At 39.0% G+C, this 13,669-nt stretch overlaps 2 protein-coding genes across 2 annotated transcripts in view; one reads left to right on the top strand and one right to left on the bottom strand.

Moving 5' to 3' along the window:
• LOC103514831 overlaps positions 1-6,396 on the bottom strand; it is a 15,443-nt gene extending 9,047 nt beyond the window's left edge. Inside the window, exons 1-3 of the mRNA XM_026827691.1 lie at positions 6,320-6,396; positions 5,510-5,560; positions 5,107-5,329 (exon numbers count right to left, since the gene is read on the bottom strand). Coding sequence (XP_026683492.1) covers positions 5,107-5,329; positions 5,510-5,560; positions 6,320-6,396 — 351 coding nt within the window. The remainder of the gene's footprint in view (positions 1-5,106; positions 5,330-5,509; positions 5,561-6,319) is intronic.
• Positions 6,397-6,991: 595 nt separating this feature from the next.
• On the top strand, positions 6,992-13,435 carry LOC103514830 (GATOR complex protein MIOS-A-like). Its single transcript, XM_026827689.1, has 8 exons — positions 6,992-7,117; positions 9,596-9,795; positions 10,073-10,333; positions 11,142-11,169; positions 11,359-11,500; positions 12,138-12,360; positions 12,993-13,258; positions 13,379-13,435. Exons 1-8 carry the CDS (start codon positions 7,030-7,032, stop codon positions 13,416-13,418), a joined length of 1,248 nt encoding a protein of 415 aa, XP_026683490.1. The 5' UTR covers positions 6,992-7,029; the 3' UTR covers positions 13,419-13,435.
• The last annotated feature ends 234 nt before the right edge of the window (positions 13,436-13,669 follow it).

The following is a 13,669-nucleotide window of genomic DNA, read 5'->3' as shown; positions in this document are numbered from 1 at the left end:
ATATCTCTAATCGTTTTGTCGCTATAGCTGAAAACCGCCAAAAAAACGGTCAAAATCTGTCCAAAAGCGGTCAAAATACCGCCAAGCGCAGCAACCATCTCAACCAAACATTTTGTGTTGCATCCTTGTCACATTTGTGAACTACATACCAAATTTCAAGTCTCTAGCTTATACCGTTCCCGAGATATTTTGTTTACAGACAGACACACACACGGACCAATGGCTGAAACTTTGGATTTAGGCTCTAGGGACCTCAAAACGTGTTTTGACACTAAAAACTGACCACCGATTACATTACTTTCCTTCCTATAGGATAAGGAAAGTAAAAATACCTGCCTTGTCTTGATTTGTTCATATTTAAAACAAATCAGTAGCCATATCAAGCAAATACAATGCTTTATTCAAATCTAATCCAGTTTACTTCAATACTGAAGTACGTCGGAGTATCACAATCATCTGATATGCTAATGTGTTTCGTATTTCCTGCAATGACAATGGATCTTTGTTTGATAACGGAATAATGGAAGGCTGATAAAACGTTTACTCTTTCATTCTTTATGCTTCCACGTCCAATTATCTTTGTTTACTCATATTGTTACTTATTGGTGGAGATGTCAAAACTCCCTATCTTATTACCCTTTTACTTTCTGTTTTTCAAATTTTCATTATTAGTGGAGATGTCAATACTCCCACTGTTGTCATTTGTTATTGGTGGAGATGTCAAAACTCCCAATACACTCATATTGTTACTTATTGGTGGAGATGTCAAAACTCCCTATCTTATTACCCTTTTACTTTCTGTTTTTCAAATTTTCATTATTAGTGGAGATGTCAATACTCCCACTGTTGTCATTTGTTATTGGTGGAGATGTCAAAACTCCCAATACACTCATATTGTTACTTATTGGTGGAGATGTCAAAACTCCCTATCTTATTACCCTTTTACTTTCTGTTTTTCAAATTTTCATTATTAGTGGAGATGTCAATACTCCCACTGTTGTCATTTGTTATTGGTGGAGATGTCAAAACTCCCAATACACTCATATTGTTACTTATTGGTGGAGATGTCAAAACTCCCTATCTTATTACCCTTTTACTTTCTGTTTTTCAAATTTTCATTATTAGTGGAGATGTCAATACTCCCACTGTTGTCATTTGTTATTGGTGGAGATGTCAAAACTCCCAATACACTCATATTGTTACTTATTGGTGGAGATGTCAAAACTCCCTATCTTATTACCCTTTTACTTTCTGTTTTTCAAATTTTCATTATTAGTGGAGATGTCAATACTCCCACTGTTGTCATTTGTTATTGGTGGAGATGTCAAAACTCCCAATACACTCATATTGTTACTTATTGGTGGAGATGTCAAAACTCCCTATCTTATTACCCTTTTACTTTCTGTTTTTCAAATTTTCATTATTAGTGGAGATGTCAATACTCCCACTGTTGTCATTTGTTATTGGTGGAGATGTCAAAACTCCCAATACACTCATATTGTTACTTATTGGTGGAGATGTCAAAACTCCCTATCTTATTACCCTTTTACTTTCTGTTTTTCAAATTTTCATTATTAGTGGAGATGTCAATACTCCCACTGTTGTCATTTGTTATTGGTGGAGATGTCAAAACTCCCAATACACTCATATTGTTACTTATTGGTGGAGATGTCAAAACTCCCTATCTTATTACCCTTTTACTTTCTGTTTTTCAAATTTTCATTATTAGTGGAGATGTCAATACTCCCACTGTTGTCATTTGTTATTGGTGGAGATGTCAAAACTCCCAATACACTCATATTGTTACTTATTGGTGGAGATGTCAAAACTCCCTATCTTATTACCCTTTTACTTTCTGTTTTTCAAATTTTCATTATTAGTGGAGATGTCAATACTCCCACTGTTGTCATTTGTTATTGGTGGAGATGTCAAAACTCCCAATACACTCATATTGTTACTTATTGGTGGAGATGTCAAAACTCCCTATCTTATTACCCTTTTACTTTCTGTTTTTCAAATTTTCATTATTAGTGGAGATGTCAATACTCCCACTGTTGTCATTTGTTATTGGTGGAGATGTCAAAACTCCCAATCTTATTTTTCATTGTTAGTGGAGACGTCAAAACTATCAATGTTCCAATACAGAGGAAAGAATGAACATCTTTCGAAGGGTTCTCTGGGGGCCCAAGTAGGTTCTCTGACCCACTTTGAGAACCTCTGATTTCGATATGTAACCCGATACATTCGATAATCATTCATTGAGGGGAGAACATTAATACACATTAGACTTAGATTTAAAATAAACTAGAAGAAAGGAAGGAAGAGATTAGAAAGACCCACTTTGAGAACCTCTGATTTCGATATGTAACCCGATACATTCGATAATCATTCATTGAGGGGAGAACATTAATACACATTAGAGTTAGATTAAAATAAACTAGAAGAAAGGAAGGAAGAGATTAGAATAATACACGCTTGATTTGTTGACGATCGATTTAGCTGGCATATCCCGAGCTACATTTGTTAAAAGCTAAATTCCCTTTTTACTTTCTATTATTTTTAATCAATTTATTTTAAAATTTAAATAGGGTCTTGTTTACAATATTAAATTTTCACCTGTACCTACCAACATGGGTATGTATTTTCCAATATTTAAACTGCCCAGCAGTTTTTAAAGGGAATTTCAAGTTTTATGTATTCAGGCAATACCAATTACCAACAATTCTGTTCTTCAAACTTGTATAAATAAGTACAGCCCAAATGCAATGTGGGTTAACGGAACCTTAAAAGGGTAAAGAGTTATTTTCAATCCTTAATTGCTAATCCATTTCCATACGTCAAAGATATCCAAGTATGAACAATCCATAAAACAAGGCATTGTCGATTCATTCCTGAATGGTCTTGAAGTTATTTATGCGTGAGAGATATTATTTAAACTGCCCAGCAGTTTTTAAAGGGAATTTCAAGTTTTATGTATTCAGGCAATACCAATTACCAACAATTCTGTTCTTCAAACTCGTATGAATAAGTACAGCCCAAATACAATGTGGGTTAACGGAACCTTAAAAGGGTAAAGAGTTATTTTCAATCCTTAATTGCTTATCCATTTCCATACGTCAAAGATATCCAAGTATAAACAATCCATAAAACAAGGCACTGTCGATTCATTCCTGAATGGTCTTGAAGTTATTTATGCGTGAGAGATATCAGATGAAATGACAAACCAAATATGGGATTCAAACCAAGAACCATCCGTCAGTCAAGATGTATGTCCTACAGTTAGACCTACCTGCCTATGCACTTGTCCTGAAGTTCAATGGTTTATAACATGACAGGTTTAACCCTGAGAAACGGGCAGCACGTTGAATGTACCAGCTCCCCATGAATCACTGAAGTTAAGCAATGTTGCCCTTGGTTGGCAACCGGATGGGTGACCATCTGGGAGATTGCGTGCTGGCTTTTTTCGGTCCCACTTAGGGTGAGTGAGGATGTGAGGAGGCGAGTATGTCGCCGAATGGAGGGTGAAACCCCCCGTCACTAAAAATACAGCAGTTATACAGTGACGGTAAACCCCTATGAAATTGTCCTCTTGGAACCTAAAAAAAAGATAAATCAACAACCTACATATTTGTCCTCACTTGTCACCTCGGCAAGTACACTCCAAAACAGCCAGCAGCACTTAATGTGACCAAACAGTCACCCATTCTGACACCAACCACGAACATTGGGTTCATACAACATCGTACAATCGCTGGCTTCAAGTACACTAATACTCGTATTTATGAACAAGAATGATCGTTCTTAGATCAGTCTCAAGTCAAAATTGACCAATCAAATGCCTTGAGACTATGCTTAGCACGAATTTAAGAGCCAGCATTTTGTTCATAAATATGGGTGTCAGTCTCACAGACACGGACAGTCAAGACAATAACTACAAGTAATAAGTGATCTCAGGTACCATAAGCTTTGTACAAAACAATACAAGTATAAGCACTTTTATCCGAAAGGGTTATCGCTTTAATCTTTGGCTCACAAATCAAAGAGCCTCACAAATCCTTGGAGTCACAAAGCCTACACGATTAGAATCACAAAGTCCACCACTCTGCCCACTAAGGAGAACAATGGAACGTCATGGTAAGATATCCATTCGTGTGTGGCAATGACACTTGCATCTGAAATATCTACTGAGAACTTCGCCCAAAGGGTGAAAAAAAAAAAAAAAAAAAAAAAAATATTACCTCTCAGAGTTTCCGCCTCAGTTTCTGAAGCCCCCAGTATTCGCCAGAACTTCTTGCTCCATCTACAGGGTGTATCAGATATGGTGAACACATGCGATGCCGTACAGCCCAGATCATGTTGAACAATGATGTGTTGCGCTATTTCTGAACCACGGGACTTCTCAATGACGTTGGCGTACTCACCGGTGTAGTGGTAAACCTGCAAACGGATTAAACGATGGGTTAGAAAATGTCATTCTGCATTTATATAAATAAAATTGTAGTTTTGTCTCTACATTGCTTAGAACCGTGAAATTTTTAGTTATTTTTACTTCTTGTGCATCAAGGATCCAAAAAATCACATTAGAAAAAATTCTGTCTGTCCGTCACGCTGATAAACCTGTTGTTCCCTTTTCACGAGAAAACGGCTCGACCAATTTTGATGAAATTTTTTGTGGTTGGTAAGAAGAGTACTGAGGGTGATATAGGCTATTTAAAATTATCACATTCCATCCTGATTCAAAATGGCGGCACTTCAAAGTCATGCCTCTTACGCCGCGCTGATCCCGTACAAAGGACGGGTCAACCACTAGTAATACATAAGGCCGGACCAATGTGACCATTTCCTACACAGTAGAACCTCGATTATTTCAGCCTCTATTATTTCAACCCCAAAATCAGTTCAAAATAGGGTATTTATTAACCATTTTGTTCTTTTGTAATCTAAATTATGTAAGACAGGATAGGAGAAAGCCAGCCGTTCCGAGAACGAACATTATCCCATCAGGATAAAATCCGCCTCGGGCGGAAATCGAACCCGCGACCTAGCGCTTACAAGGCAGACGCGCTACCAAAAATTAATTATTAGAACTTAAGTTATTCAACTCACATTAATACTACTAGTGGCGCTAATCTTGACCACCTCATCCTTCTGCACTCTCTTCCGCCAAGCCGACTGTCCGTTGTGTTGTAGGGCCGCCAATCGTGCCGCTATGCCGCCACCAGACGAGGCGGCCCGCTGAAGTAGACCGCCACCCACACCACTGGTGTCCGAGCTTAACATTGCGTTATCAGAGTCGGAGTGTAGAATCAGAGAGGTGGTGACGTCATGGCTGAAATCAGAAGAGGATATCGAGTTTAGTAAAAGAGAGTCTTTGGAATAGTTTTTTTTTTTTCTTTTTTGAAGAGGTTTTGATAGAGGTAACAGTAACTGCTAAGGTCTTATTGTCCCGAAGAAAGCAGAAAGACGGTATAGGAGGAGGCCACCCACACCACTGGTGTCCGAGCTTAACATTGCGTTATCAGAGTCGGAGTGTAGAATCAGAGAGGTGGTGACGTCATGGCTGAAACCAGAAGAGGATATCGAGTTTAGTAAAAGAGAGTCTTTGGAATAGTTTTTTTTTTCTTTTTTGAAGTGTCCCGAAGAAAGCAGGAAGACGGTATAGGAGGAGAAAAAAAAAAAATCTGGTGTGAACATCACACGACTTTCCTTATCCTATTGAATTATGCTTATTTGAGTGTTGTTTTACCCTAACTTTTACAATATCCTTATTTAGACACAATTACATGACTAATAACTGTGACAAGCTACAGTAAGATTTGTGTCACTTTATGAGGCTGTTAACTTGAGATTGTGTTTTAACAATGGGCATATTACTTGTATTTATTTGAAAAATTAAATTCAGATAAAAATCTAATATTTTTATCAAGACAATTTCATTTATGAATCCCAGCCCAACTTCATAGATCCAGGCCTGACTATTTGATTAGTCGAGATGTTTACTATAATATAATGTGCCACTATATATAGTGGCACATTATACTATATCGTAGTATGTCAAGGGTATGGGAATTCTAGAGGCTCTAATCCACTGAACCAAGAACTAAACCTGTACGAAGTGTATACTTATACTTGTTTATGTACTTGGATCATAAGTAGATATACCTTGATCTTGCTGCCTATGACTAATTCACATCTTGTGAGATGTATACGTTTGTATAGTCATTTCATGATATCACCTTCGACAATATTCTTTTAGCTGAGTATATAGAATTTTAGCTTGAGATTTGGTGGCTTTAAGACTCAGGCAAATGGCATATACCTCTGCTTGGAACACCGTGCCATGTTCTCCCAGGGATATGGATATATCAACTCTGGGATTGGCTCCATGTATTCCATTCAGATAAAAATCTAATGTTTTTATCAAGACAATTTCATTTATGAATCCCAGCCTAACTTCATAGATCCAGGCCTGACTATTTGGTTAGTCGAGATGTTTACTACAGTGGCACATTATACTATGTATATTGTATATCGTAGTATGTCAAGGGTATGGGAATTCTAGAGGCTCTAATCCACTGAACCAAGAACTAAACCTGTACGAAGTGTATACTGTATACTTGTTTAGGTACTTGGATCATAAGTATACCTTGATCTTGCTGCCTATGACTAATTCACATCTTGTGAGATGTATACGTTTGTATAGTCATTTCATGATATCACCTTCGACAATTCTTTTAGCTGAGTATATAGAATTTTAGCTTGAGATTTGGTGGCTTTAAGACTCAGGCCTGAGTAACTGTGAGTATTCTGAGTAACTATGTGAAATTGATACAACACCTACATTCGATTAAAATGGGATCTTTTCTTACGAAATGGAGGTGCACAAGTAGTGACGTCAAATTGGCCACAAAAATTGTGTGATTCACCAATTAAAAGTTGATCAAGTTAAACGGCCGGGCTAGTTGGCGTGAAGGTTGCCTTGTAGATGGAAATCTAGCTGACGATGATAATCTGAAAGCTGTCTGGCGTATGTTGAGCTACTGTCGAAAGCTGGTGGACGATCAAGTGATTCCCAACATTGCGGATTTGAAACACCCTGGGATTCGAACTGTATTTGGTACGTAACACCCCGTCCTCACTTGTCGATGTCGTTCAGAATAAAATCGTGTCGCTATGTGAAATTGATACAACACCTACATTCGATTAAAATGGGATCTTTTCTTACGAAATGGAGTTGCACAAGTAATGACGTCAAATTGGCCACAAAAATTGTGTAATTCACCAATTAAAAGTTGATCAAGTTAAACGGCCGGCCTAGTTAGCGTGAAGGTTGCCTTGTAAGCGGTAGGCCGTGAGTTCGGTTCCCGCATAGGAAAACGTTATCCCAAACAGATAAGGTTCGTTCTCGGAACGGCTGGCTTTCTCCTATCCTGTCCTCTGTTCGATTTCGGAACGATAAGACCTCCGCTGTTACAGTTCCCTCGATCTTTAAAAAAAAAAAAATCTGGTGTGAACATCACACGACTTTTCTTATCCTATTGAATGATGCTTATTTGAGTGTTCTTTTACCCTAACTTTTACAATATCTCTAACCGTTTTGTCGCTATAGCTGAAACCGCCAAAAAGCGGTCGAAATCTGTCCAAAAGCGGTCAAAATACCGGCAAGCGCAGCAATGCTGTCTTCTTTCTCTCTTCGATTTCGGGACGATAAGACCATAGCAGTTACAGTTCCCTCTGTCAAACCTCTTTTTTTAAAAAAAAAAACTATTTATCTGAAATCGAGATCGAAGGTAGTCTATGAAACATGCAGGAAAAGTTCTGAAGGAAATTGAGAAAACAAGAAGCAGAGGTAAGAGGGGAAATGAGATTGTAATAAATTTCTGAATTTCCTGTGTTCTCCCCTAAGAAGTTTATTGACAGAGCGGACTGTAAGAACGGAAGTCTTACAGTCCCGAAATTGAAGAAAGGAAGACAGAATAGGAAAAAGCCAGCCGTTTCGAGAAAGAGCCTCACGTGTTCAGGATCAAATCCGCCCTGGGCAGGGATCAAACCCGCGACCTAGCGCTTACAAGGCAGACGAGCTACCCTCCAATCTAACTAGGCTGGCACTAATTTCCTTATTCAGATGGACTTTTCAGTCTTATTCTGACAATTTAGGCAAGGCATGTTCTATTTTACTTACACCTGTCGTAAAATCGACTGACACAACATTCGACAGTCAATATTTAGAAATCAAAATTTCCAAAACCACCTATTGATTAAAAAACCACCGCGCCATCTCTGATCTCCAAATCCGCCCACAATCAAGCTTTGCTTTGAATATAAAGGATTAGAGCAGGAAAAATGAGGACCAACGGAATTTTTCTTTTTCTTCTACGACTTCTAGAGCCGGAGATAGATCGATTTCGATTCTGATTTCTCGATCACACAATATCTTCTGACTTTCACCTTCCCTGGCTAAAGTTCCAACTTGATGACTCAACTATAAAAAAAAAACCGAATCGACGTGCAATCTTGACTCTGGACTTTTTAGAGAAGGTCCGCTAGAATGATGCTTATTTGAGTGTTCTTTTACCCTAACTTTTACAATATCTCTAACCGTTTTGTCGATATAGCTGAAAACCACCAAAAACAGAGAGTTTGTTTATGGGTAGGATTTTACGAGAGGTAATTTAATCACTAATGTTCGTTTACTGTTGAACTGGGTTTGTTTTGGTTCCTATTTGGTACAGTTAAATCAGAGGTGTAGCTGTGATGAGTTACTTTTTCGTGTTTTGATACTGTCAAATCAGGGGCGTAATTGTGATGTTTTTTTTCATTTTGTGTTGCATCCTTGTCACATTTGTGAACTACATACCAAATTTCAAGTCTCTAGCTTTTACCGTTCCCATTTGTGAACTACATACCAAATTTCAAGTCTCTAGCTTGTACCGTTCCCGAGATATTGTTAAATTACACCGAAAACCGCCAAAAAGCAGTAAAATGCCGCCAATTGTTGCACCGATCTTAACCAAAAGTTTCGTGTCACATCCTTGTCACATTTGACATCTACATACCAAATTTCAAGTCTCTAGTCGTTCTCGAGATATTTTGTTTACAGACAGACAGACAGACACACAGACACACGGACACACGGACACACAGACACACACACGGACCAATGGCTGAAACTTTGTATTTAGGCTCTAGGGACCTCAAAACGTGTTTTGACACTAAAAACTGACCATCGAAATTTTGACCCGATTACATTACTTTCCTTCCTATAGGATAAGGAAAGTAAAAATCGTGTAAAACTCACGAAAAGTTGAAACGGGGTCCAAGGGATTTTTTAATTTATTTAATGTGGCAGAATTCTCCTAAAGATGTTCTTCCACGCAATCACAGGCTTTGTCGAGAACATGGTTGCCTAGCAGAGAGTAGCGCGTCTGCCTTATAAGTGCTAGGTCGCGGGTTCGATTCCCGTCCGGTTTATCCCAGGTAAGGTGGGTTGTTAAATGGAGGGAAAAACCCCGTAACTAAGGACCTCAGCATTAGCAGTTTCCTAGTGAGACAGTGACGTTAAAATAATAATAAACGCCATCTTTCTGGGTTTCAGGTTTGGACCGAAACACATACATGTCCAAATCGGAATGTGTGAAAACTCAATGGACAGATGTGAAAGCTGCTGTCAAAGTGTACACTAGTCTAGAGAGAGATGTAGCACTACATCTATGCGGATGGAAACTGGACAAGGAAAATCCGCTGGAGTCTGTACTGGAGAAACTGGAGGTGAGAGAAGAACTTGCCATGCAGAACGTCCCGGGTTCGATTCCCAAAGTCGACAGTAAATTTCGAGGGAGAACATGGCGAACGCAGTGGGCTCCAAAAAGGAAGTAGAATAATCAAAAAGGAGTTTTTAATCCAAAATGTAGTTTTTAGTGATCCAAAAAGGAGAAGTTTTTAAAAGCTTCTGTTTATGTCATCAAAAACTTCTTTTTGGATTATTGAAAATTCTCCCATTAGTGAAATCTCTGATTAAATCATTGGTGAAATTCACCATAAATTTGGGGGGTTCTCATTTAATCGTTTTCAGGTAGAAGAAGAGTACGCACGCGGTGCAGCTCTGGCCACATTCTATCTTCATCTAACCCGCGCAATCCAACTTCTCAACCGGGGAGCAGGCTCGAACCCTCGCCTCAGCATAGTAGCTATGGCACTGGCCGGCTATTCGGCCCAGAATAGCGGCCTGTGGCGGTCGGCCTGCATGGAGTCTAAGCAACAACTGACGGATCCGTACCTCATGGCCATCTTTGCTTTCCTGACGGCCGATGGCGACAACTATGACAGCATATTGGTTAGTGAACTTTACTTTTTTTTTAGGTGTTTTATAGAGGGAACTACTCGTATAACAATGTATAGTATTATCTTACCGGAGTAGAAAGAGAAGGACAAGAATCTGGGACTTTAAACAGGGAGTAGACTAGCTTACAGCTCAGTCTGCCTGGGAGACTTTAAACAGGGAGGATACCAGCCTGAAATTTCCCTTGCTAAAGAAATAGCAAAGGTTGAGTGGTAAGGGCATCCACTTGTAAAAAATTTGTAGCCAAAACCAAATGTCAGCACAAAACAATCACCTAACTATAGTGTGCCAAGATCAATGTGACAGCAAAAAAATAGGCGTTGTTGCCAAACATGTCACATGTACAATGGTAGAGAATCTCTAAAAGGGGAAGCTATATTGCACATTGCTTCCTCCGACAGTGAAACAAAGTCAGGTAAGGCGATATCCACCTTACCTGTTCTGGAATCCAACCTCTGAACTTAGAGCTACCTCTGCATTTTAGAAGAGAGAGTTTATTTTTCAGCCGTACCTGTCAGGTCTACCTGATAGTGTGTGAGCTCATCAGGTGTCAGGTATACCTGATCAGGTGTACCTGTCAGGTCTACCTGATAGTGAGTGGCTGGCTTTACCAATGGTATATCAAGATTATTGCCATGCATTAACGGGTGAAGTTAGGACGCCCTTGGGCAACCAACTCATAACAGTAAACCTGTGTTACAAACCTGACTTATCTTAAGTTACAAACCTGACTAATCTTAAGTCCAAGATCCATTGTGATACTTACAATAAGCTAAACCCTAGGGGATCTATAAATTCTGAGCCATCAATATTTTGTGATTTCCTAACAGGTAAATGCACTTCTTCTATTGTACCTTTTTCCAATGTTTTATTTGGAATAGGAGGAGTAACAAAACAAATTTCATCAGTAAATGATTTCTTCAAATTAAATTGATCCCAAGGGCAAGAGGCAATGCCTAGTTAGGTAATACCCAATTAAATTCCCTTTTATTACTTTATTTCTTTCTTTACACCCCTAGGTTCTTGTAAAGAGGCACTTCCCCTACTGCAAAAACACCTGGACAATACAGGCGATGTACAAACCGTGTCCCTCATTGTAGTTAGATCATTTCCTACCAATCTTATACATGAGGATGTTATTCTGCAAGACTGGATCAATAGGTAAGATTATTTCCCCAAGAGGTTTGACAGAGGGAACTGTAACTGCTAAGGTCTTATCGTCCCGAAATCGAAGAGAGAAGGAAGACAGGATAGGAGAAAGCCAGCCATGCCGAGAACGAACATTATCCGTCGAGGATGAAATCCGCTCCTGGCGGAAATCGAACCCGCCTAGCGCTTGAAAGACAGACGCGCTACCAACCAAGCTAACTAGGCTGGCCGTATCGTATTTTTCTTACGATACATCGCACAATTTTGCTCGGTATACCTACACAGCCTAGCAATTTTTACACAGTTCCCCAGTTTCTAGTTCCCCCAGTGTCCACTTTACCCTTCTCTTTGGCTTTAATTATATTCACATTTTTCTACCCTTTTGTGGAAAATGGTAAAAAAGAATAAGAAAATGATAGGTAAAAAAAAAGATCTTCTTTTTTTTCTCTTTCAGTTACCGCAACTTGCTGTACCTACACAGCCTAGCAATTTTTACACAGTTCCCCAGTTTCTAGTTCCCCCAGTGTCCACTTTACCCTTCTCTTTGGCTTTAATTATTCACATTTTTCTACCCTTTTGTGGAAAATGGTAAAAAAAGAATAAGAAAATGATAGGTAAAAAAAAGATCTGTTTTCTCTCTCTCTTTCAGTTACCGCAACTTGCTAGACTCTTGGCGTCTGTGGGTGCACCGAGCCAAGCTAGACATTCTAGTGAACGCCTCCCGCCCTCCTCCCCAACAAGTCTTCATATCGTGCAACTTCTGCAAGAAAAGCATCTCTGCCTATCTCCAGGGCATGAAGAAGGGAGGAGGAGGCACGGGGAACAAATTCTCCGGACCTGCCAAGTACGCTGCCTCTCCTAACAAACATAAGGTGAGTTTACGAGTATATTGGTCATCATGAAATGAAAATGGAAGGAACAAGACCAAAAGGGAGACCCAGAAATCGATAATCGATACATTCGATACATTGATGTCATAAAGTCAGACATAGAAAATAATAATAGTTCTTAATAATAATAGTGCTTATTATACTGCTCCCTGTCCTAGTTAGTAAAAGGACAGATTGGGTAAGTTTCAAACTAGACCTAGCAAGCAAAATTAACTTAAGTGCTTCCTTGCAGACAAAAGAAGAAATCGACTTCGAACTTGAAAAGCTCGTGGAAGATATTCAATCGTCTGCTTGGGACGAATAATAATAATAATAATAATAATAATAATAATAATAATAATAATAATAATAATAATAATAATAATAATAATAATAGTGATTATACTGCTCCCTGTCCTAGTTAGTAAAAGGACAGATTGGATAAGTTTCAAACTAGACCTAGCAAGCAAAATTAATTTAAGTGCTTCCTTGCAGACAAAAGAAAAAATCGACTTCGACCTTGAAAAGCTCGTGGAAGATATTCAATCGTCTGCTTGGGACAACACTCTAGAAATTAGCAAGAAACTCTCTGGCGTTAATGATCTGATTGATTGATTTTATTTCATGTCCATCAGATCACGTCATGTCCACACTGTCGCAAGCCTCAGCCCCGGTGTGCAGTGTGTCTCATCAACATGGGCACCTCGGCCTCCTACACCTCCAGCGAGGCCCATAGCTCCTCCTCCGATACAGACTCCTTAGCCCTCCTGTATGGCCGCCACTCGGCCGCTAGGTCCCGGGCCGGAGCTTTGGTTCATTTGAATGAGTTCGGCGCGTGGTTCACTTGGTGTCAGGTGTGTCGACATGGGGGCCACGCGGCCCATGTACTGTCCTGGTTCAAGTGAGTACACCCGGTAACTTTTTACTTTCGGTTGTTATTTAATGAGTACACTATAACTTAAAGAGGAACCTATACTATGTACATAGTTCTTATTCTTAAAACTTTTTTTTTTTTTTTTAGAAAAGCGGCATTTTTTTCCTCTCGCCCCCCTACTCCTTAAATACGGCCCTGGTTCCGAGACGGAATCTTAATGATATCCCGCGACCTAGCACTTACAAAGTAGGCGCTCTACTCTCCAAAAGAAAAAAAAAAAAAAAAAAAAAAAAAAAAAAAAAAAAAAAAACATTAATAACATTTTACTACCCGAATAATTGAAACAAACAAACACTCAAGGACCTTCAACCAGATCTTTATTAGGAAGCAATGTGAGATTTATTATGTTTGGAGACATTAAACATTATGGAATATGTT

The sequence above is a fragment of the Diaphorina citri genome, unplaced genomic scaffold (assembly GCF_000475195.1).
Source record: "Diaphorina citri unplaced genomic scaffold, Diaci psyllid genome assembly version 1.1 scaffold1230, whole genome shotgun sequence".
NCBI classification, from domain to species: domain Eukaryota; kingdom Metazoa; phylum Arthropoda; class Insecta; order Hemiptera; family Psyllidae; genus Diaphorina; species Diaphorina citri.
The sequence above is the reverse complement of the archived record's forward strand: the minus strand, read 5'-3'. Positions and strand labels throughout refer to the sequence as shown.